General features: G+C 45.2%; 1 protein-coding gene across 1 annotated transcript in view; it reads right to left on the bottom strand.

Moving 5' to 3' along the window:
• The window catches only part of COL6A3 (collagen type VI alpha 3 chain), a 109,484-nt gene that overhangs the window by 38,660 nt on the left and 51,040 nt on the right, over nucleotides 1-19,784 (bottom strand). The window contains exons 8-21 of the mRNA XM_073306772.1: nucleotides 18,500-19,117; nucleotides 16,356-16,955; nucleotides 15,074-15,676; nucleotides 12,377-12,976; nucleotides 9,901-10,247; nucleotides 9,074-9,152; nucleotides 7,538-7,683; nucleotides 5,604-5,696; nucleotides 4,897-4,950; nucleotides 3,706-3,777; nucleotides 1,998-2,024; nucleotides 1,829-1,873; nucleotides 1,680-1,733; nucleotides 882-944 (exon numbers count right to left, since the gene is read on the bottom strand). Of these exons, the coding sequence (XP_073162873.1) occupies nucleotides 882-944; nucleotides 1,680-1,733; nucleotides 1,829-1,873; nucleotides 1,998-2,024; nucleotides 3,706-3,777; nucleotides 4,897-4,950; nucleotides 5,604-5,696; nucleotides 7,538-7,683; nucleotides 9,074-9,152; nucleotides 9,901-10,247; nucleotides 12,377-12,976; nucleotides 15,074-15,676; nucleotides 16,356-16,955; nucleotides 18,500-19,117 (3,401 nt within the window). The remainder of the gene's footprint in view (nucleotides 1-881; nucleotides 945-1,679; nucleotides 1,734-1,828; nucleotides 1,874-1,997; nucleotides 2,025-3,705; nucleotides 3,778-4,896; nucleotides 4,951-5,603; nucleotides 5,697-7,537; nucleotides 7,684-9,073; nucleotides 9,153-9,900; nucleotides 10,248-12,376; nucleotides 12,977-15,073; nucleotides 15,677-16,355; nucleotides 16,956-18,499; nucleotides 19,118-19,784) is intronic.

Here is a 19,784-nt window from a genome sequence, read left to right as displayed (position 1 = left end):
TGATTGTGCCTTCGTATGGCAACTACTTTACCACCTTCACAGTACGTCTAGGTCTGTCTATTTAGATGACAGAGCGCCCGGATAGCTTACAGAGCGCCCAGATAGTTCAGTCGGTAGAGCATCAAACTTTTAATCTGAGGGTCCAGGGTTCAAGTCCCTATGCGAGCGAGTCTCACTTCAGGGGGAGGGCTAGCTCAGTGGTTTGAGCATTGACCTGCTAAACCCAGGGTTGTGAGTTCAATCTTTGAGGGGGCCATTTAGGGATGTGGGGCAAAAATGGGGTTTGGTTCTGCTTTGAGAAGGGGGTTGGACGAGATGACCTCCTGAGGTCCCTTCCAACCCTGATATTCTATGGTTCTATGACTCTTCTCATCAGCCATGTAATACAGCACTGGCCCATGTGTGCTTCTTATATTGCTCTGGCTCATCTCAGCATCACATTGTCAGACTGCACCTTTGGGTTTCAAAACAGGAACGTGTCTCACGTTTAATTACCAGGCAACCTGTACTGTTTACTTGCACATCTCATTGAGCCGCCATCCTCGGTAGGTTCAGTGGGTCACATTCTGGCAGGCTCCTGGAAATAGGCGTATTACTGACATGTATGTGACAATGGCCATTTGCCATGTGCCTGTCCTCTGGAAGTAGGGTAGCAGCGCAGCCAGCTCTTGTCCAGTCTGTACATTCCTAACACAGCCAGGGCCAGACCCTCAGCTGGTGACTCTAGGGGAGCTACAAGGCACCAAGGATCTAGCCCCCCATCAGCTGGAGTTCTGGGTGCAGCAGGAACGAAGAACCATCCTTGCAGGCTAATCCGTGCCGAGGGCAGAGTGGGGAGGCCTAGCCGGCGTAAATCTTTATAAAGACTAAAGTATAGTTACCGGATCACCTCGAAGCCCTCGGTCACCTCGTTCTCCTCTGTCTCCTTTTACGCCTTTATCACCCTTTCAGGAGATATACAGAAAATTAGAAACGCTGCAGAAAGGGCTCACACACCTGCCTATATGGGGTGGATTTACTCAGCACATCAACTGTGATCCTTCTCTGCTCTCTCAGGCGAAACTCCCGTAAGGATGAAGTGAGGAATGCAGGATCAAGCTGAGCCATGTGAATTTGACTCATGGAATAAAACATATCACTGCTGGGGAGAGTCCCTTTGGCTCTGGATTTGCCCACTGCTATTGGCTTTGGTACAAGTCTTAATGAATAAAAAGTATTCAGCCACTCATCAGAAAGGGAGCATATTGGCTTTGATCCTTAGCTACACACACAGCAGCCCTGCAGCTGGTATAGTTGGTCATGGGAGGATTTCCCCAGTGTAGGAGGTTCCCTGCTGCTGTACAGGTGATATAGTGGCTCCTATGGTCTCCAACTCCCTGCTGAGATAAGAGGTGTGGCAGGAGAAAGGGGGCATGCCCAGGGCTTCCCTCTGCCCCAGCAATCCCTAGCTGGTGTAACAATCCCTTGAGAATACAGGGAGCTGATGTAACTTAGAGCAGCCTTCAGGCTGCTCTTATACCATGGGACCAGACTGTTGCACGTCCAGCCTAGGATGAGAAGAGCAAAAAGTGGCTTAAACCCAATCCCTCCCAAATTGTGTGGTGTGTCCCTCAACCCCAGCCAAGCACTGGGGTCACTGAGTGTAACCGTTCTGGAACAGTGTATATAATAAAACATACCCTTCTGCCGGCACTGCCTCGGTCCCCAGAAGCGCCTGGTAGGCCTCTCTCACCCTGCCAAAGACAAACGCGTTAGCAGAATTTCTGCTGCTTTAGGGGGAATAGCACCGTGGCAGCTCATTAAGAGAGAGCTCATTAAAATGACTTACTTCTTCTCCATCTATGCCATCCAGGCCGATTTCTCCCAGTTCGCCCTACAGAATAATAAAAGAAGCATGGTACAAATGATTAAATGTACACATAGGTGAAAAGAGGAAATATTTCACACACATGCGTGCTACCCGTCGCTGTCGTTATGTTTGTAACACGCTCACGTACCTTTTCTCCTGGGAATCCGCGGGAGCCCTGAAGATAACAAAAAATAGATGGTTACTCTCCCCTAGAGACTTCCCACAGAGATTGCAGCTAGGGAGAGATGGGGCACTCAAACCAGGGTCATAAACCTCCCCCACTCAAAGTGAGAAGGGGAGGCAGCCAGGTTATCTGCGTCCTTATAGCCTTTCAGCTGGCATCAGTGGGAGCTGGACAGTACTTAATTTGTGCCAGGGCTGAGCTCCGGTGCCTCTGGGCTTGGCAGTTGATAGCCCCGGTGCCTCTGGGCTTGGCAGTTCATAGCCCCGGCTCCTCTGGGCTTGGTGTGTCAATTATGAAAGTAAACAAATTTCTTGAGCCCCGGCACCTCTTTCATTACAAGTTAAGCACCAGAGCTGGACTGTGCGCTAAGTCAGCAGATAAGCATGAAGAGTTTGGAAAAAAATCTACTACGGGAGCCAGCCGCCCTATTTCGTCCAACAGCTGTTTTCTAAGGAACTTTTCCAAGTGTGAGGAGAGCTGAGGACGGATTGAGCCTGAAGTGAGGGGCAACATGTAGCTGAACCGCCCTGTGAAGGAATTTTACAACCCTCTCTCTGCCGCCTTTGACAGAGTTCTCCCTTCCACCCAGCAGCTCCCCTGACCAGCAAGTAGTGGGTGGCAGAGGGTGGACATCCAAGAGTCCGCCCACTCTCCAACCCCTCCCCACCCCACTCAATCACCACAGGGAGCATCTGGAAAACGGGGTGCAATCCACACTGGACCCAAGATCTGGGTAGGTCTCAGTCTAGCAGGGACTTTGGAGTGCAGCTTTTACTGCCCTTTCCTCATCTTACTTTGCTGAGTAAGACAAGGGCACAATCTAGCCCATAAAGTGGCGTTCAGAAATTGGGCCCCCTCCCCCATTCTCATGATGCATCACAAAGTAATGTCTATATTAGCCAGTGGCCTCAATAAATAGTTTACTCCTTAAACAAATCCCCTTCTCCTCAACCTAATGACCTCATGTCTGATCCCTTTTCTGAGCCACAATACATTTGTATCCAAAGGATGTTCCAGACTGGATATTTTTCTAAGAGAGACGTTCTAGCACTCTCACAAGATTTGGGTTTGATACAGGGATCCCTGGGAGAAATTCTCTGGCATGTGACAGAATGGTCCCTTCTGGCCTCAGAATCTATGAATATTTATAATAAAAATTGCAAATCTCCCCAAGTTCTTGCTTTTTCTTGTCCCTTTTTCTGAGCCATTCAATATATCCATTTAAAACAATTATTCAATATATCCATTTAAAACAATAGTCATCTTCTCACTTTGCTCTCTGCCTCCCAATTGCAGTTTCCCTCCCACACATAATCCCAGCCCTGAGCTAGCATTCACACATGGTGATGGTGTCAAGAAAATCAATCTCCTCTCTTCTCTCTCCCCTATGGTCCAGCTGCAAAGGCTCCCAATGATAACATTATTTTTGTCTGCAGACTGGGTGATATTGGGTTTAAGCACTTTGCATGGTGTTGTCCCTTCACATTACAATGCTATGAAATACTGCTACTGTGACATATGTTCAAGGCACCATATTTCTGTCTTATGGAAATAGCCCTTTCCTAGTTTTGCATAAGATCCTCAGCTGGGGGAATAAGCTGTAATGGAGCTACACCGCTTGACACCTACCTAGGATGCGGCTGTATTCTCTAGAGAGTCATTAAAAACATACCTTAATTCCTCTCTGACCAGGACAACCTTGGAATCCTTGAGTTCCATTGACACCTGGCGGACCCCGTTCACCCTAATGTAGGAATGGAGCAATTAGTAATGGTCTACGATACACCCTACTTGCCCTAACTTTTTGTATTTACACACTTGGATTGTGGTTTTACTGTACCAGAAACTGAAGATGCCTATAAGGGCTGGGCATGTTTACATGATACAATCTAACAGTACTTTCAGAGGTCAGCAACTGACAGGGGCAGGCAGCTGCAGTGTGAGTTTCCTCACAGCGTCCTGCCAATGACCCTGGTCACGACCTGTGGGGGCCAACCCTAGTCTTAGGAAGCAATTGAAAGAGAATATCTTCTTGCTAAATTGTCTCTAGCCTCTCAAATACAGAATTGTGTTACGAGGTTCTCCTAAAAGAAAATGGATTCTGGATGGCTCGGTAATGAGATCCTGCCCTTAACTATTCAGACACAACTCCCATGGCACATAGTATCTGAGAGCAGAATTTGGCTTCTCTCTATTATGTTGCTAGATGGATGAGAAAAGCCAGTTGGCCTCCATCTCACCATCTGGTGCTGTGCATCACGGGCTGTTTATTTCCTAGTTTATGTATGACTGCAGGGTGAAGTAACTGTTCAGAGGTGATAATGTTAATGAGGAGAAATTAAAATCATGGGACTTATTGTCTTCACCATCACTGTTACTGTCTGATATCCCAAAGGCTGGACTGAAAAGGGCAGCACAATCACTCCACATTTCTTCCAGTCAGCATCGATTAGTTTGGGGTACTCCCCTAGCTGCACACAGGCAGGGTGTTTGCTCTGTTTGTTTGGCTTTCTATGTAACTCGGCTGTGGCCAAAGCTACTCTGCCCTGAGTAAGGGGTGGCAAACAGGTGTGTGCTCCACCCTTGGAGTGGCCCAGAGACTGAAAGGCACACCCTTCCCCAGCTCCCCCTAGCTTCTAACACCTTTCCACACCCCATTGTGAGTCAGGCCAACTACTCAGGCTAGCGACTAGTGGGGGCTGGAAGCAGGGCACCTCCCATTCCCCGCCCTACAATCACAGGAGGGGATGTTGGGCGCAAAGTCCCAGCTCCCCACCACCACCACAGCCAGAAACAATCTCAGCAATGTCAAGAGCCCCCTTCATTCCCCCCTGAGGCAATATAGCTCTAGGCAGTTACTTACGGGTCCACCTTCATCGCCTGGATAGCCTCTGTAGCCGTTCTCACCTGAAACACCCTAAAAAACAATGCATATCAGTTGATTTTCCACATAATATCTGAGGTTTCCTTGCTACAATCCATGCTTCCCCTTTAAGCCCCTGTTCAAAATATCCCTGGATTTAATACAGAGCAGTTGTTTGGGTCATATAATCTATAAAGAAACTAGTTAAATTAAATAATCTGATTACGACTTCCACAGACCCTCAAACTGTGCAGATAGCTAGTCTATGCAACCACATGTTTTCTATCACTATGATTCTTCATTTTCCCGACACTGTCCCATCCAATTGCTACACCTACTGGTCATGTCTTGTCTTAAATTAGATTGTAAACGCTATGGGGCAGGCTCTGTCTCCTGCCGTGTTTGTACAGCACCCAGCACAGTCAGGTTCTGACCCTGACTGGAGACACTAGATGGAACTGCATTAAGAAGAAATTCTGAATGAATACCATTACTATAGAACATGAAGCCCTACAATTTCATTAGTGTTGCTTTAGATGATTGTCTCTAAAATTCAACCCTCCTCTTGAATCGTAATGCAGGATGCTGGAGTGAGTGAGTGCTCCATTTATATTTCTTTATTAGGGGAAAGGTCTGAAAGCTGGAGAGGATTTCTGTGAAATGTGAACCTAAGCTTGGATAGTTCAAAACTAGATGCAGTAACATACCTTTGGTCCAATGGTACCTGGCATTCCTCTATCTCCCCGCTGCCCAGAACACTTGCATGGCACTCGGCAGCATACTTTTTCTGCAATGTTGTCCTATAATGAAAGAAAGCTGTTAAAAACTCATGCAGGAGATGAACTCCCAAAGCAACATTCATCCTTGAGTGGGGGGTGAGGTACAGGTCTGCAGGAAGATTAATTTAGTACATGAAGGAGCTAAGGTTTATCCCCCAATCCTGCAGCGAAAGCTACACAAGTTCAGGAGTCTATCCACATTGAGCAAGGTTTCATTGCAGGGTAAGGACCTGGATATTAGTGGATTTTAGCAAAATGTTCACTACAGCCTCAGAAACAGAGCCAGACAAGGATGGAGAAAAAATATTCACCAGGATTTTAGACACTTTTAAATGGAATTTTGCCTACACTATATTTGCAACCATTTCTAGCTGCTCTTCCCAAACGTCCATGCGAGCAAAGATGTGTGTACACACATGTTCATGGAAAGTGAATGCCAGACTCCCAGCAAACTTCTTTTCAGGCAGAAATGGAAGTAATTCACACAGGCTAGGTCACATAATCGGGGAAAAGAGGATCTAAATTCACCCCTGGGCAGAGGGCCAATGCAAGGACTTGAGTCAGAGTTGAGTGGAGCATTGGCCTTGATATGCCCCAGTTTCACCCAGAAACAATACCATATGATTTAAGGTGATCAATCTCAATGCTGAAATGTCGAATCATGAGCATGGAATGCTCCAATGAATCCTCACAGCGAGCATTCCGCAGGCTGAAAGTCATTGGTACAAAATAATTTCGAAGAGCAGACAAATTCATAAAATGTAGTCTAGTTTTGGGTACCAAGTATCAGTGTTAGTCTGAATCCACAAAAACAACGAGGAGTCCGGTGGCACCTTAAAGACTAACAGATTTATTTGGGCATAAGCTTTCGTGGAGTCATGCATCTGAAGAAGTGGGTTTTTTACCCATGAAAGCTTATGCCCATATAAACCTGTTAGTCTTTAAGGTGCCACCGGACTCCTCATTAGTTTTGGGTAGTTCATTAGCAGGAAACCAGTAAAAAAATTCAGCAAGTAAATTGTTTGTCACTGAGGTCTCACCTATCTCTATTCAGCCTTTTACTAGGAAAATTCATTCAAATTGAATTGCACAGAGGTAGACTGAAAACTAGCTCAAATGCCACAAGCCAAAGGGTAATGTTAAACAACTATGTAGTGGTTTGGGGACAAAGTGTCCAGTGGAGGTAACACAAGGATCAGTGTGAAATCTGGTCTTATTTAACATTTTAATTAAGGATCTGGACGAGGAAGGTCATAAAACTGGCAGCCGATACTAAACTGGGGGCAACTGCAAATGCCAATGAAGATAGAAAATCATTGCAAAGAGCCCTAGAGAGATTACATAGATGGGTGTAAAATAATAAAATTGCAAGCTAGTTCATTATCAAAAATATTACTGAAAGGCAGCTATCCACTCAGGGGAAGAAACCTAGAAAGCAGCGCTGCTAAAGAGATTTAATGAGACACAGAATAAGAGCAAGGTAGCCACAAGTTTGTAGTGCGATAAGGCAGCAAGACTAATGCAAATGGCATATAGAGAGATCTAACTTCTTGGAACAGGGAAATAATAGTCCAGTTCTATGGCATCGCATCTGGAGTACTGGGTTGAATCCTCAGGTAGTATAAACTGGCATAGCTCCTCTGAAATCAATAGAGCAGCACCAGTTCACACAAGAAAGTCAGGATTTAATTTTATTCACTGCAGCATCCACAAAAATACACAAAAGAGTTTATAGGGCTAGATGCACAGCTCATGTAAATCAGCAGAGCTCCATGGATGGAGGATTTCCACCAGCCAAAGATCCGGCCAGAGTCTTTGTAAAGTTTCTGCTCTATACAAGCTGTTGGCTCAAAGTTACTTACAAGTTGTTCTGCCAGTTCGAAATCTAAATCCAGCAGATTTACTCTGAGAGGCCTGTTATACGTGAACCCACGTCCAAACTCTAACTGCATCACATCCTCAAAATTTGGCGTTCTCTCCAGCCCCACAAAGATGAGCGCCTTTATACCTGAAGGATTGGAACAGAATGCATTTCTGTGAAAGCACCAGCAAGATTTGGAAGCATGCATATTGTAAAATCTAACTATGGATTGTTCCTGTCTGTCTAACTGGAAATCTAAAGAAAATATTGGCACATGTTTATTAACTTGAATGATTTTAGGGGACTGGATAATGCAAGGGATTAACGATCCATCCGCCTCTCTCTGGGTTTGAAAGTCATCACGTTTAGGTGCCAGTAGGTAGTGGATGGGCTACACACACAGCGTTTCACCTCTAGGTCACCAGCTTGACTCCAATTTGCTTCATTTAATGGCTGAAACACCTGGTGGCTGGGCATTTGTCCTTATAAAGCTACTCGGCCCAATGGGGACAGGTGGCCAGATGACCAAAATTGTCCTCATGGGGTTAGATTCCAGGTGGCCCCATACCAGGGTGGTGCAGTAGGGAGGGAGCGAGGAATTGCACGGATCTTGTGTGGGCTGCAGACGATTGGGTCAGATTTGCAGCTTCTGCGCTCAGGGCTGTCCCAAGATGCTCCCGCTAGGAGCACTGTGCCCAGAAGGGGGCAGGAAGGAGAGAGAACCATGGTCAGCCGTGAGAGCGTGCTGGGCCTATGCTGCACTCTCTAAAGGGGTGTAGCAGTTTGTACTGCCCGCAGTGCACCAGGAGGCAGAATGTTTCCAGTGACAGTGCTGAGTTGCTCCTTAACAGTACAATCTAGCCCGTATATAATTCCAGGTGCAAAGAGCAAAGGCAGAGGGTCCCGTCCTGCCAGCTCTTTGCCTCTGGAACTTGCCCTGCAGCTAATGGGAGTTCTGTGTACAGAGGGCTTGCAGAATCAGTCCACGACTGAGTGTGGACGCTGAATTCCCATCTCATTCCTTTATCTGGTCCCTTCAGACCCTATCAGCAGCACAGGGCGGGGCTTGCACGGCCATTGCCAGTGCTGGACCTGCTCTGTACCTGAAGGATTCCATTTCCCGTCCTGCGCTGTCATCACTTTGGATGAAACAGATCAGCATCCCAGGAATCCTCAGCCGTCACAGGTCACAAGTGATCAGTTAATGTAAGCTGACTAAGAGCTGTGTGGATCCTGGATTGAACTCCACCCCTGTGCCCCAAATTCTGAGACATTCAGATTCAGATCTGAGGCTGTCAGCATGGGCTTGCCTCTGCCAGTGATATACCATACACAGAGTCTCGGTCAGTGTAACGCCTCCATAGCATTATTCAAAGGGGAAGAGGATTAAAAACAGCAAGCGTGTGTGGAATTCAGCTTAATACTGACCTCACCATTCACAGAGTCATCAAAAAGCTGAGTGCACCTCTTTTATTAGAAGCCATGAGCAAAATGAAGCAAAATGAAAAGTAAGTGTCCTGGCACTCTAACAGAATACCTTCTCTTTGCAGCGCGACTGATGCAGCCTCCAACTGGGCCATTCCAGCATCTACGCCATCAGTTAGGTGAATTACCACCTGGGAAGGAAACAATTCAAGTCAGGCCTCAATTGGGAAACACAGCCACATACAGCGATACAGTGAAATGTTTGGCCAGATTCTCAGCTGGTGTCCATTTTGCTTTGTTCCATTGCCTTCAATGGAATGATACAGATTTACACCACACTATTCAGAGCCGATCTTGCAATAACGTACTTTCCTCAGGTGCACATTTTGTCTGAGGTCACTCAGACTAGCTGATCCTACTGGTCCCTCCTGCCCTTCAAATATATGGATTTTTGGCTTGACGTGCCGGATCATGTTACTCGGATGTACATTTTCCAGTTAGTAATAGCTACAGCTCAGTATATGGCCCAAATCGGCATTCACAAACATTCGCCTGAGCGATACTCAACAGTGTTGTTCCTGTACAATATATTTTAAAATGACACTTTAGAGCAGCAAGACAATATGGTTAAGATACTCTAATAAGGATGCTTTGTTTATTAATTTCCCTGCATCCATTAAACTAAAATATATACAGCAATATTCCAAGGGAAGAAATAATGGGGAAAACCCAGACATCTAGGGATCTTTGCTTTTCAGTGTCAGGAAATCTTTCATGCTCGCAACATTTCAGTGGGGCAATTTCCTACCTGGTGTAAACTGGCAGAGCTAAGTTCACTTCTATGGAGTTGTGCTTGTTTAAACCAGTAGAGAATCTTGCCCAGTGTGTTTCTGTTTCCAAGAACATAGAAAAACTTATATGAGGAGAACTGAGACTTACTTTCACGCTGTCGGCAGGAGCTGTTCTAAATTTGTCCTGGTAAGATCTCAGCGTCTGTGGCGTCAGAACATATGGACCACGGTTGCGCATGTCTTGGAACTTCTCAAACAATTCTGGCTGGTACTCGGAAAAGTCAAATCCTTCAATGGCTCCAGTTGGTGTTTGCGCCATGATTGCCACTCGCACAGTTGGCTGCTGGTTGCCAGTACAGCTGATCCTCTGCATCTGGGTAATTCGTTTCAGAATGATCTCTACCTTGGACTCCAATGCTCTCTGAGAATTAAATATATTTTGCCCGGGTCCAACATCTGAGACATCAAACCCAAGTATCACATCCAGTTTGCATTCTGGGGAGGAAAAATGTGTAGAGTCATTCAGACACAGAGTAAGCAGTGGGGGGAAGTTATTTCACTAGGAGGGTGGTGAAGCACTGGAATGGGTTACCTAGGGTGGTGGTGGAATCTCCTTCCTTAGATATTTTTAAGATCAGGCTTGACAAAGCCCTGGCTGGGATGATTTAATTGGGGATTTGTCCTGCTTTGAGCAGGGGTTTGGACTAGATGACCTCCTGAGGTCTCTTCCAAACCTAATCTTCTATGATTCTTCTATGATTCTATAATTGCTTCAGAACAGAGCAGGTACCAAACTCTGTTTATTTTTTTAAAATTGAGTCGCTACTTATCCATCTGTTGAATATTATCTGAATCCTAGATTGTGAGCTCTTTGGGCAAGCGACAATCTTTGTGCTATTTGTTTGGACAACAGCAAGTACAATTAGGCCTTGATTCTGGTTTGGATCCCTAACTACTACTTATAATAATAACAATGAATAAAAAGTGGTTATATTGGGGAAAAGGCCTATGTTTTTCTCAGTGTAGCTATTGTTTAGAATTTGACTTAATCTATTAAAAAACAAATAGGAAATGAATCCGCTAATAAATAAATGTGTCATAGATTGCATGGGGAAATATCTTGTTTTGCCTCTGTGAAAGCCTGTCCATCCTTTAATAGTGGGCAAGTGTTTTCTCCTTTCATTTGTTACAATTTCCCATTTGTCGTCCAAAACTAGAGTTTCATTTTATCTTGATTTGCACAGCATTACAAGTCTTGCATTATTTTAGGAGAGAATTAGTACAAAGATTTAATATGAGACGCAAAAAGTCGAGTGGTTTAAGCAGGGCATTGGGAGCCAGGACTCCTGGGTTCTATTCCCAGTTTAGTGGCCAAACAGTTTTGTATCATTTGGCGTGGCAGGTAGACTCTGTTAGCTACAGTTTTATCATCTGTGCTTTATCTACTTCACAGGAATGTTGTGAGCCGTAATCGATCTCTGTGAAGTGTTTTGAGATCCTTTGATGAAAAATGCAATGATCAGTGCAAGATGTTATTCTTATCTGTATCATGGGCATGTCTAACTTTTCCCCAGCGGGGACCACATCTTAATAGAGAGATCATCACACAGTCTTCCCTCCCCTCCCAGTCCATCCACAGGACCCCTACCAGTCTGGATCCCCTTTCCATTCATGCAAGAATCCTGCAGAAACACCAGGTTCACCCTCCTTATTGCCAGCTTCTTCTGCATGCATCCTGGCATGTCTGCAGCCGTGCAATCAGCTGGAAATGAGGAGGAGCAAGCATCATGTGACCTGGGCTATCTACAGAATGACCCACTAGTTGTATGGTACTTTCTTTTGTGGATGTCTGGAGCCAAACAAAGTCCATCACTCTGAGGATGGACCAATGAAATAGATCCTACAATATGACAATGTGCCCTGAAAGTTAAGGGCAGACCATGACAAAAGGGGTAAATCTCACTAATCTTCTCCCCACAATCCTTAATCCTCCAACGTATATAGTTATACCCAGTTCTGGTTTAAAGGCAAAATCCACGGTGAGGCCACCTGTCAAGCTGGAATTCACTGGCATAACATGCATACTAATCTTGGGCAGTTAGTTTTCAGTTTATCACTTAGTAAGCCTTTGGTCGTGAAAACTAATTAAGACAGTACAAAGGAGCTAGTCAGATCAGATAACACTTAAATCCACAGGGCAATATTAGATCATTTAGTAACGGTTTTGTTTGAGGTGGAGATACTATCGTTGTCAACACATGATCAACCAACCCTGAGTGCAGGGGACTGGACTAGATGACCTCTCGAGGTCCCTAGGAATGCCTGTTGGGATTGTTATTTGACACATATTGCAGTATCACCCCACGTGTTCTAGGCGCTCCAGAGATGCATAGGAAGGCATGGTTTTAGTGCCAAAGAGCTTCCCACCTAGGGAAGAGTTTACAGGCGAGGGCCGAGACCATGCAGAGCTGAGCCCACTCACTAGAATGTGCAAGATCCAGGCTTAAGAAAGCCTGGCAACAGGAATACAACAATGCTCTTGGAGGAGTCTGTTTAAAGCAAACCAAGTGCTCCAAGAGGAGAACTATACACGGAAATAATATTTTTACCACAGGGGTACTTGCCTCGGGATTCACTCACTCCGGGGCACAGTTGCTCTTCCATAACAGCATCGAGAGTAATCAACACTTGTTCGTTCAGTTCCGACAGTTCCTGGGCTGTCGCCACCCTGAAAGCAGTGGCACTGTCACTGGACAGCTTGCTCACCTCATCCAGGTCGATGTTTTTCACGCCAACGGCAAACACCTTGACCCCTGCGTTTGTCAGGGCCAAGGCTGCTGTCTGTCCCTCGTCCAAAGGCTCGCCTCCGGTCACAATAAAAGCAACTTGAGGGACCCTGTCCTCCCCCCTGCTCCCAGCCTCTTTCACAAAGTGCTTTGCCTGGATGTGTTTGATGCCTTCTCCTGTATTAGCCACTCTGCCCCCTCTATAGACTACTCTGTTGATAGCACGTAAGATCTGGTCTTTGGTGGTATAGTCCTTGAGAAAAAATTCATCCGTCACGTCAGAGTTGTACTGGGCCAATCCCACTTTAATGGATTTATCCTCTGAATAGAGAGCATCGATTATGGAATATACAAATTGGATAACTTGCTGGAAGTTCTCTCTCCCTAAATTGATGGAGCTGTCCAGCAAAAACACGATGTCGACTTCCTTTTTACCATCTGAAACAGTTAAAAAGAAGGTGGGTATTAAATGCTTTGTGGCACCCAGAATATTGTCTCAAACAATAGAGGGAAACGGACCATTCTTAAATTGTCGGCAAAGGCGACGTGCTGCGCGTAGAAATAATTCTGCGTTTCCTTTAGAAAAATGTCTTGCCTTGGAAAATACAGTGAGCAGTAAGACTACAGCTAATTCAGAATGAGTCAGGGAAGGCCAAGCCATTGAAAAGTGGATTGATGCCTCCTTTTTTGGGTGGCCAATCTTAAAGGAGCCCGACTTTCAGTGAGCAGGCGGCTGCTGCGTTTTCAAAAAGTCAGACCCGTTTAAGATGTCTCTTCTTTTGCTAGCACCCAAATTCACTAGTCACTTTTTCAAATCTTGGCCAGAATATACAAACTGACACAAACCCCAGCTCACACCTCACCTTTTTGGGGATTCATATTAGCACCTGAAGTCCAAAGTCTCCCTTGTCCCCAACTCCGCTCTGGCCCCTGCTCTGCACCTGTGCTGCTAGCCTGCTAAATCCATAGCAGAATCGGTCAGTCTGTGCTGGGAAAATGTCCTAAAGCACCAATGAACTAGAAAAGCCCTCTGAAATGTGAGATTTGAAGAAACTAGCCAGCAAAGCAGGTTCTGCAAGATTTATTGAGACCACATTTTGGATTTGGCAAAATATCAACCAGAGATGACTTCTTGGGAGAAAAGAGACCAAAGCAACAGGAAGGAGAAGAGAATCAATATGCTTAGGCTTGAGGCAACCATTTAGGGTGACAGATTATATGCAGAGAATACAAAAGGCACAGTTCAGGTCATTGAAAGAGACAATGACGGTTACATGGAGAAAAGGAGTGTTTGTATTTCAAAAGCTTTGGAGGAGCACCAAAAGATTATGAAGAACCAAAGAACCAAACATTAAGAGCTTTGTCTATCAAGGTTCCAGATTAGGGTACCATTGGGTGTAATTCATTACTGGGTGCCAGTGAAAAATCAAACAAGGAAAATGCTGAGCAAGCAAATGATAAAAACAGTGATTCACACACAACATGCAAGCACTCCAGGGTGAAGCCAGTGCAGAGAACTGGATAGATTGGGGGGAGGCAGGGAACAGAATTCCAAATGCCAAATCTAAGTGCAAAACTTCTATTATTTTAGCAAAATGCCTGCTTCTATTTTAAGACGAGGAGAACTCCTAAATATAGTCCTGATCCAAGGCTCTTGGAAGTCTGTGGAAATCTTTCCACTGACTTCAGTGGACTTTGGAGCAGGCCCCATGTGAAGTAATGATATGTTTCACTACCACTTCCATCTTATCTTTATGTTTCTTCAGCAACACAAGCAGATTTGTGACTGCTCAGAAGAAAGGGGCCATAAAACATAATATTTATGATAGAGTCATGAAGTTTAAGGTCAGAGAGGACCCCCAGATCATCTAGTCTGGCCTCCTGTATAGCACAGGCCAACAACATCACCCAGCACCCACACACTAAACCTAGCAACCGAAATGAGACCAAAGTACGACAGCCCATAGGAGACTAGACTTTATGTGCCATGGGCAGAGAACAGGAGGGACCAAGGTGCACCAGTGCCTGAGGCCCCCACAATGTCAGGGAAATGATTAAGTGAGACATACACAGATAATCATGGAAAGTGACCCGCACCCCACACGCTGCAGAGGAAGGAGGAAACCCCCCCAAGGTCACTGCCAATCTGACTTGAAGGAAAATTCCTTCCCGACCCTCATACAGCAATCAGTGAGACCATAAGCATGTGAGCAAGAGCCAGCCAGCCATGCCCCTAAGAGAGAGAATGCTCAGTGCCACCTCAGAGCATGGGCCCACCCCGCCCAAATGTTATGCTATGTAATATGTTATTTATTTTTATGAGGAACATATTTCCGTCTTATTCACATTCTAAATTCTACCATATTCCAAGTTCTGCAAGGTCCTTTCGGCGAGTATTCTTTAGTGAAATGCAAGCACAGGAATAAGGACTAAAATACATTAATTCTGAACAGCTTTACAAATTACGATCATTTTATCCCATGTTGCATCCCGAAGGTTTCCCCTAGTGTATACCAACATGAATAAAAGACTGACCAGGAACTGGAATTGTAGGAGGTATGGATGTAGACTCTTGAGGTTCTTTTAATGATTCGATGAATCTCTTTTCAACGGTTGGGAGTTCTGTAAAATCTCTGATTATGAATGCAAGTCTAGGATCATTGATAATTCTCTGTAACTGAGTGCTATCTGCATTCCTTGCTCCTACACCCTGGACTTTAACCCCAGTGGATGCAATCAAAGCAGAAGGTCTAGTCACATCATCCTGGGACCTCCCTCCAAGGAGGAGGACTAAATGCTGGGGGACCCTGTCTTCTATTCTGCTCCCTGCAGACTTAACAAAGTAATTCTTCACAACATAGTCCAGTGCTGCTCCAACGTTCAGTGGGGACCCTCCTCTGAGCCTCAGGCGGCGTATGGCTTGCAGAACGGCATCTTTGGTCTTGTGTTGTTTTAAAAGGAACTCCGGGAAAACAGTATTGCTGAATTGGGCCACACCAATTCTCACTTTGTTTGGCCCAACGTCCAGCTGCTGAACAATTCTGATGATGAAATCCCGAATGTGTGCAAGACCGTCGGTCCTGACGCTGTCAGAGCTGTCGATGAGGAAGATGATGTCCTTCTCATTGCCGTCCAATTCTGCAGAACAAAAACGTCAAGGAGAGAGGAAAATTACTGACATGAAAAACCTCCTTGCTTGAGCTTTGCTGTAAGGTTTCTGAGCAATCCCTTCCCAAGGATGACACAACACATAGGATCTCTGATGAAGCTCCATTCACCTGAAAAATATAGCACATATGCTTTGTTTTTAAGGGGGAATGCTAAAATGTGCTATCTATTAAAGTGAAAACCCACTCTTTAGGCATGAGAATTGGAGTTGGTTTCTTTTGGGGGGGTGGGTGTTTTTTGTTTGCTTCTTTTTGGCTTTACCAGTCAGTTTAAATTTACATCCAAAATTATAATCATATATCACCCCAAATCCTAATCGCCTGTAATCTGATTTTTATTTTTTTTGCATTCATTTCCTTAAATGTTCCTAACCGCATTTGGCCCCAGATTTATGCTTATTTTAACTAGAAAACTCTTCAAAGGGCTGCAGATAAGGTAAGCAATATCACTTTTGCCCAGAAAACCTTAGCCCTCAATATCTCCATGAAATCTCTAATGAATCTCCATTCTCCTGACCATGCAATGTGCTGTATTTCTTTTTAAGGGGAAAATCATTTGTTGGCAGGGAAAGAATGGAAAGTTATTTGCACTTTTAGCAATATCTACATTAACAGCAACACAAAGGCACCGAGTGATCAGACAATATTACCTGAAGGGACTTTTATGTCTTCCAGGAGCCTTTCTATCTGTTCTAAAGTCAATGTTCTAATAGGGGTCAGGAGCTTCTGATCTAGGCTGGGTAGTTCCTGGAAGCTTCTCACTGAGAATATATATTCAGGGCTGAGAGAAATCTTTGTCAGCTCCTCAGGATCCACATTCTTTCCGATAGTCAGAGGTGCGACACCAGTTACTTTGATTTGGAAGGCAGGGTCCTCTACCTCATCAGCAGATGGGCGGGAATAGAGTAATATTAAAAACTGAGGGACACCTTCCTCTATGCGACTTCCAGAAGGTCTTGTAAAGATATTCTTCAACACATACTCCAGGGCAGCTCCTACGTTAACCCTTTGGCCTAATTTGGGCTTTAATCTTCTTACAGCATTCAGCACTTCATCTTTGCTGGAGTAAACATTGAGAAGAAACTCGACCTTGGGATCGTCACTGAACTGGATCACAGCAACCCGGGTGGCATCGAAACCCACATCCAGGGAGCTCACTAGCCGTTCAATCAGGCCACGGATGAAATTGAACTCAGCGGTAACAAACTGGGAGCCATCAATGAGAAACACAACATCCTTCTTGCTGCTCACTGTCAAAAGAGAAAGAGTTCAGATGATGCACATATGCCCAAGAGTTGCATTGGTAAATGATCTAAAGGGCAAAAGTTGAAGGCACCCACAGATGTGCAATTATACATCGTCATTTTGGGGGGCAACAGCAAGCAGCACCAGGCTGAAATCAGCTGTCCAATGAAATCTATGTGTAGGATTAAATAGTGTGGAAATCTAGTCTGCAGTCCTCATACACAACTCTGACTTACAACATTTGGAATCCAAGCGAGGGTAGACCCTGCAAGCCACATTCTGTCCCACATTCACACAATCTCACTTTAATACAGCCACTAATTTAAAAAAAATAGGTATCACGATTTCATTTAGTGCACAGAGGGGAGAGTGTCAGAGCTCTCTCTTGGCCATGTCAGGGAACAGAAGCATTAAAGCCCCTTTGCTCCCCTGTTCAGATTGCAACCCTGGCCATGTGGGGAGAAACAATGGTTGCTCTCCTGATATGAGTCCTCTGAGTGAAGACCAGGGAGGGGGCTGAGAAGGCAGGGAGTCAGAGGAGCCCTGGCTCCACACCTAATCCCTATTCACTGGCCAGACTAGCTTGCCACCCACATGAGGTCGTAGACATGAGGATTATCTCTGAGCCACAGGTCCTTCTCTGGTCTTTTCCCAGAGAGGTGCAGCCCCATGCTACCCCTTACACAAGGCAGATTGCAAGGTGACCATCTAGACATGGAGAAAGTGAGTTCAGTGACACCCCACTCTCTTTTGCGTCACTAGATTGCTCTACACTTGCCATCTGAGAGTTATTTTTCCTGTTGCTGTTATTTCCTAAAAGAAGGTTTGCTTCCTGATTATGAGCTTTTCTACCCGGTTTCAGGTCAGAGCAAAGTTCCGTGCCTGAATTATAAATGTCTGAAAAATCTAGATAGGAATCTGCATTTACATGAAAATGTCAGTTTCTTATCTAAATGATCTAGTTTTCTTTTGGGGAAGGGGGGGCAGAAATTATCTGGTCACTAAGTTATTGATTAATATATCACCTCATTTATTTATTGTAAGATAGCCTGCATTGACTTCCGTGGACTGAGTAGACATAGCAGTCTGCCCACATGGACCACAGGGTAGAACTGGGGCCTATAGAATCATAGAATATCAGGGTTGGAAGGGACCTCAGGAGGTCATCTAGTCCAACCCCTTGCTCAAAGCAGGACCAATCCCCAATTTTTGCCCCAGATCCCTAAATGGCCCCCTCAAGGATTGAACTCACAACCCTGGGTTTAGCAGGCCAATGCGCAAACCACTGAGCTATCCCTCCTGTCCTATAGAGGTATTTGAATGACTGGCAGGAATTACACAGATCCTTGCAAACCCAGGTACAAATGGGCAAATAGAGGATAAATTGGCAGGGAGATGAGGATGGTTTTGGAACCTTAATTGTGAATGCCTTGCCTTTCCCTCTCTGCATCACAACCATAATGTTATTTAAACATCAGTTTTTTGTCTCTGAATCTTACTCGTATGCGCGGTGCTCTGCAGACACAACAGCCAAAAAACACCTTCTCACCTGGACTGGGTGTTGGCAATTCGAAATCCGGAGTTAGCTGTTTAATTTGTTGCCTGGTAAGCTGAGTGACTCGCTCTGAGATGACCTGCTGTACGGTATCCAGTTGATTGAAGTCGGGGATGGCAACAGCAAAGTCTGGGATGTAAGAGATGGTCTGCAGCTCCGTGATATCGGCATTTCCAATTCCAATGCCTAAAGGCACCATGCCTCCGGTCTTCAGGGCCACCGAGGGCCTTCTCACATCATCTCTAGATTTGCCAGATGTCAGCAGAATCAATAGCTGAGGGACACCTTCAGCTATTCTGCTGCCAGCTGGGCTGGTGAACACATTCTTTATGACATAGTCCAGGGCTGCACCTGTATTAAGAGGAGCCCCTCCCATAACGGACAGGCCCTGGATGGCACTGATCACATCTGATTTATCAGAGTAGGAGTTCAGAAGGAACTTGGGTTGTATGATGTTGCTATATTGCACCACGGCAACACGAACCCTGTCAGAACTGACATCCAGGCTCTCGACCACTCTTTGCACAAAGGCCCTCAGTGCAGGAAAACCACTTCTGGCACCATCTGAGCCATCAATCAGAAACACCACATCCTTCTTCTGACTTTCGTCAGCTGTTTATGGAGACAATGAGGGGAGGGGAAGATAAGTCAGATTCTCGGTGTAAAGTAGACATCCTCTGTATAAAATGATTTGCAGAGAGAGGAGAGGCTTGGGATCTTAGGTCATGTATCACAGATGCTGATCCTGTTTCTTTATAGTTTCCCTTTAGCCAGGCAGTCAAAGGCTCTTGACTAATGGACAGATGGATGGAAATCCAGTGAAAACCCTGCGACATCATGTGCTGGGTGATACCTTCTTAGTCGGGAGGGGCTCTATACTCTTTAGTGGAGGCATCAGCCTTCAGCAAGGGAGGACGAATGGAGTATGTAATCAGGGGCCATTTTCTCCTAAAGCAATCAAGGGTCTCTAGGGAGTGGAGCACATTAGCACCAGTTGACTACTCCACAAAGAGTGCTCTAGAGAGGGGTGGAAGATGGAGGAGAGACAGAGGGGAAAAAACGTCCCTGAGGATCATTCTAACCTAGAAATAAGTAATGCTGCACACACACAAATTCCACAGCTGATTGGACAATGGTGAAAGTATTTTTGTGACAATAGTTCAGCTGGCTCAAGCCAGCAGGATAGAAAAGTGAACTAAAATAAAAATGAAAAATTTTCAATCATTTTTGTGAAAAAAGTAGTTGAACATTTCTAAAAGATAAAAAAATTTGATCCGTT

The sequence above is a fragment of the Lepidochelys kempii genome, chromosome 11 (genome assembly GCF_965140265.1).
Source record: "Lepidochelys kempii isolate rLepKem1 chromosome 11, rLepKem1.hap2, whole genome shotgun sequence".
NCBI lineage: Eukaryota > Metazoa > Chordata > Testudines > Cheloniidae > Lepidochelys > Lepidochelys kempii.
The sequence above is the reverse complement of the archived record's forward strand: the minus strand, read 5'-3'. Positions and strand labels throughout refer to the sequence as shown.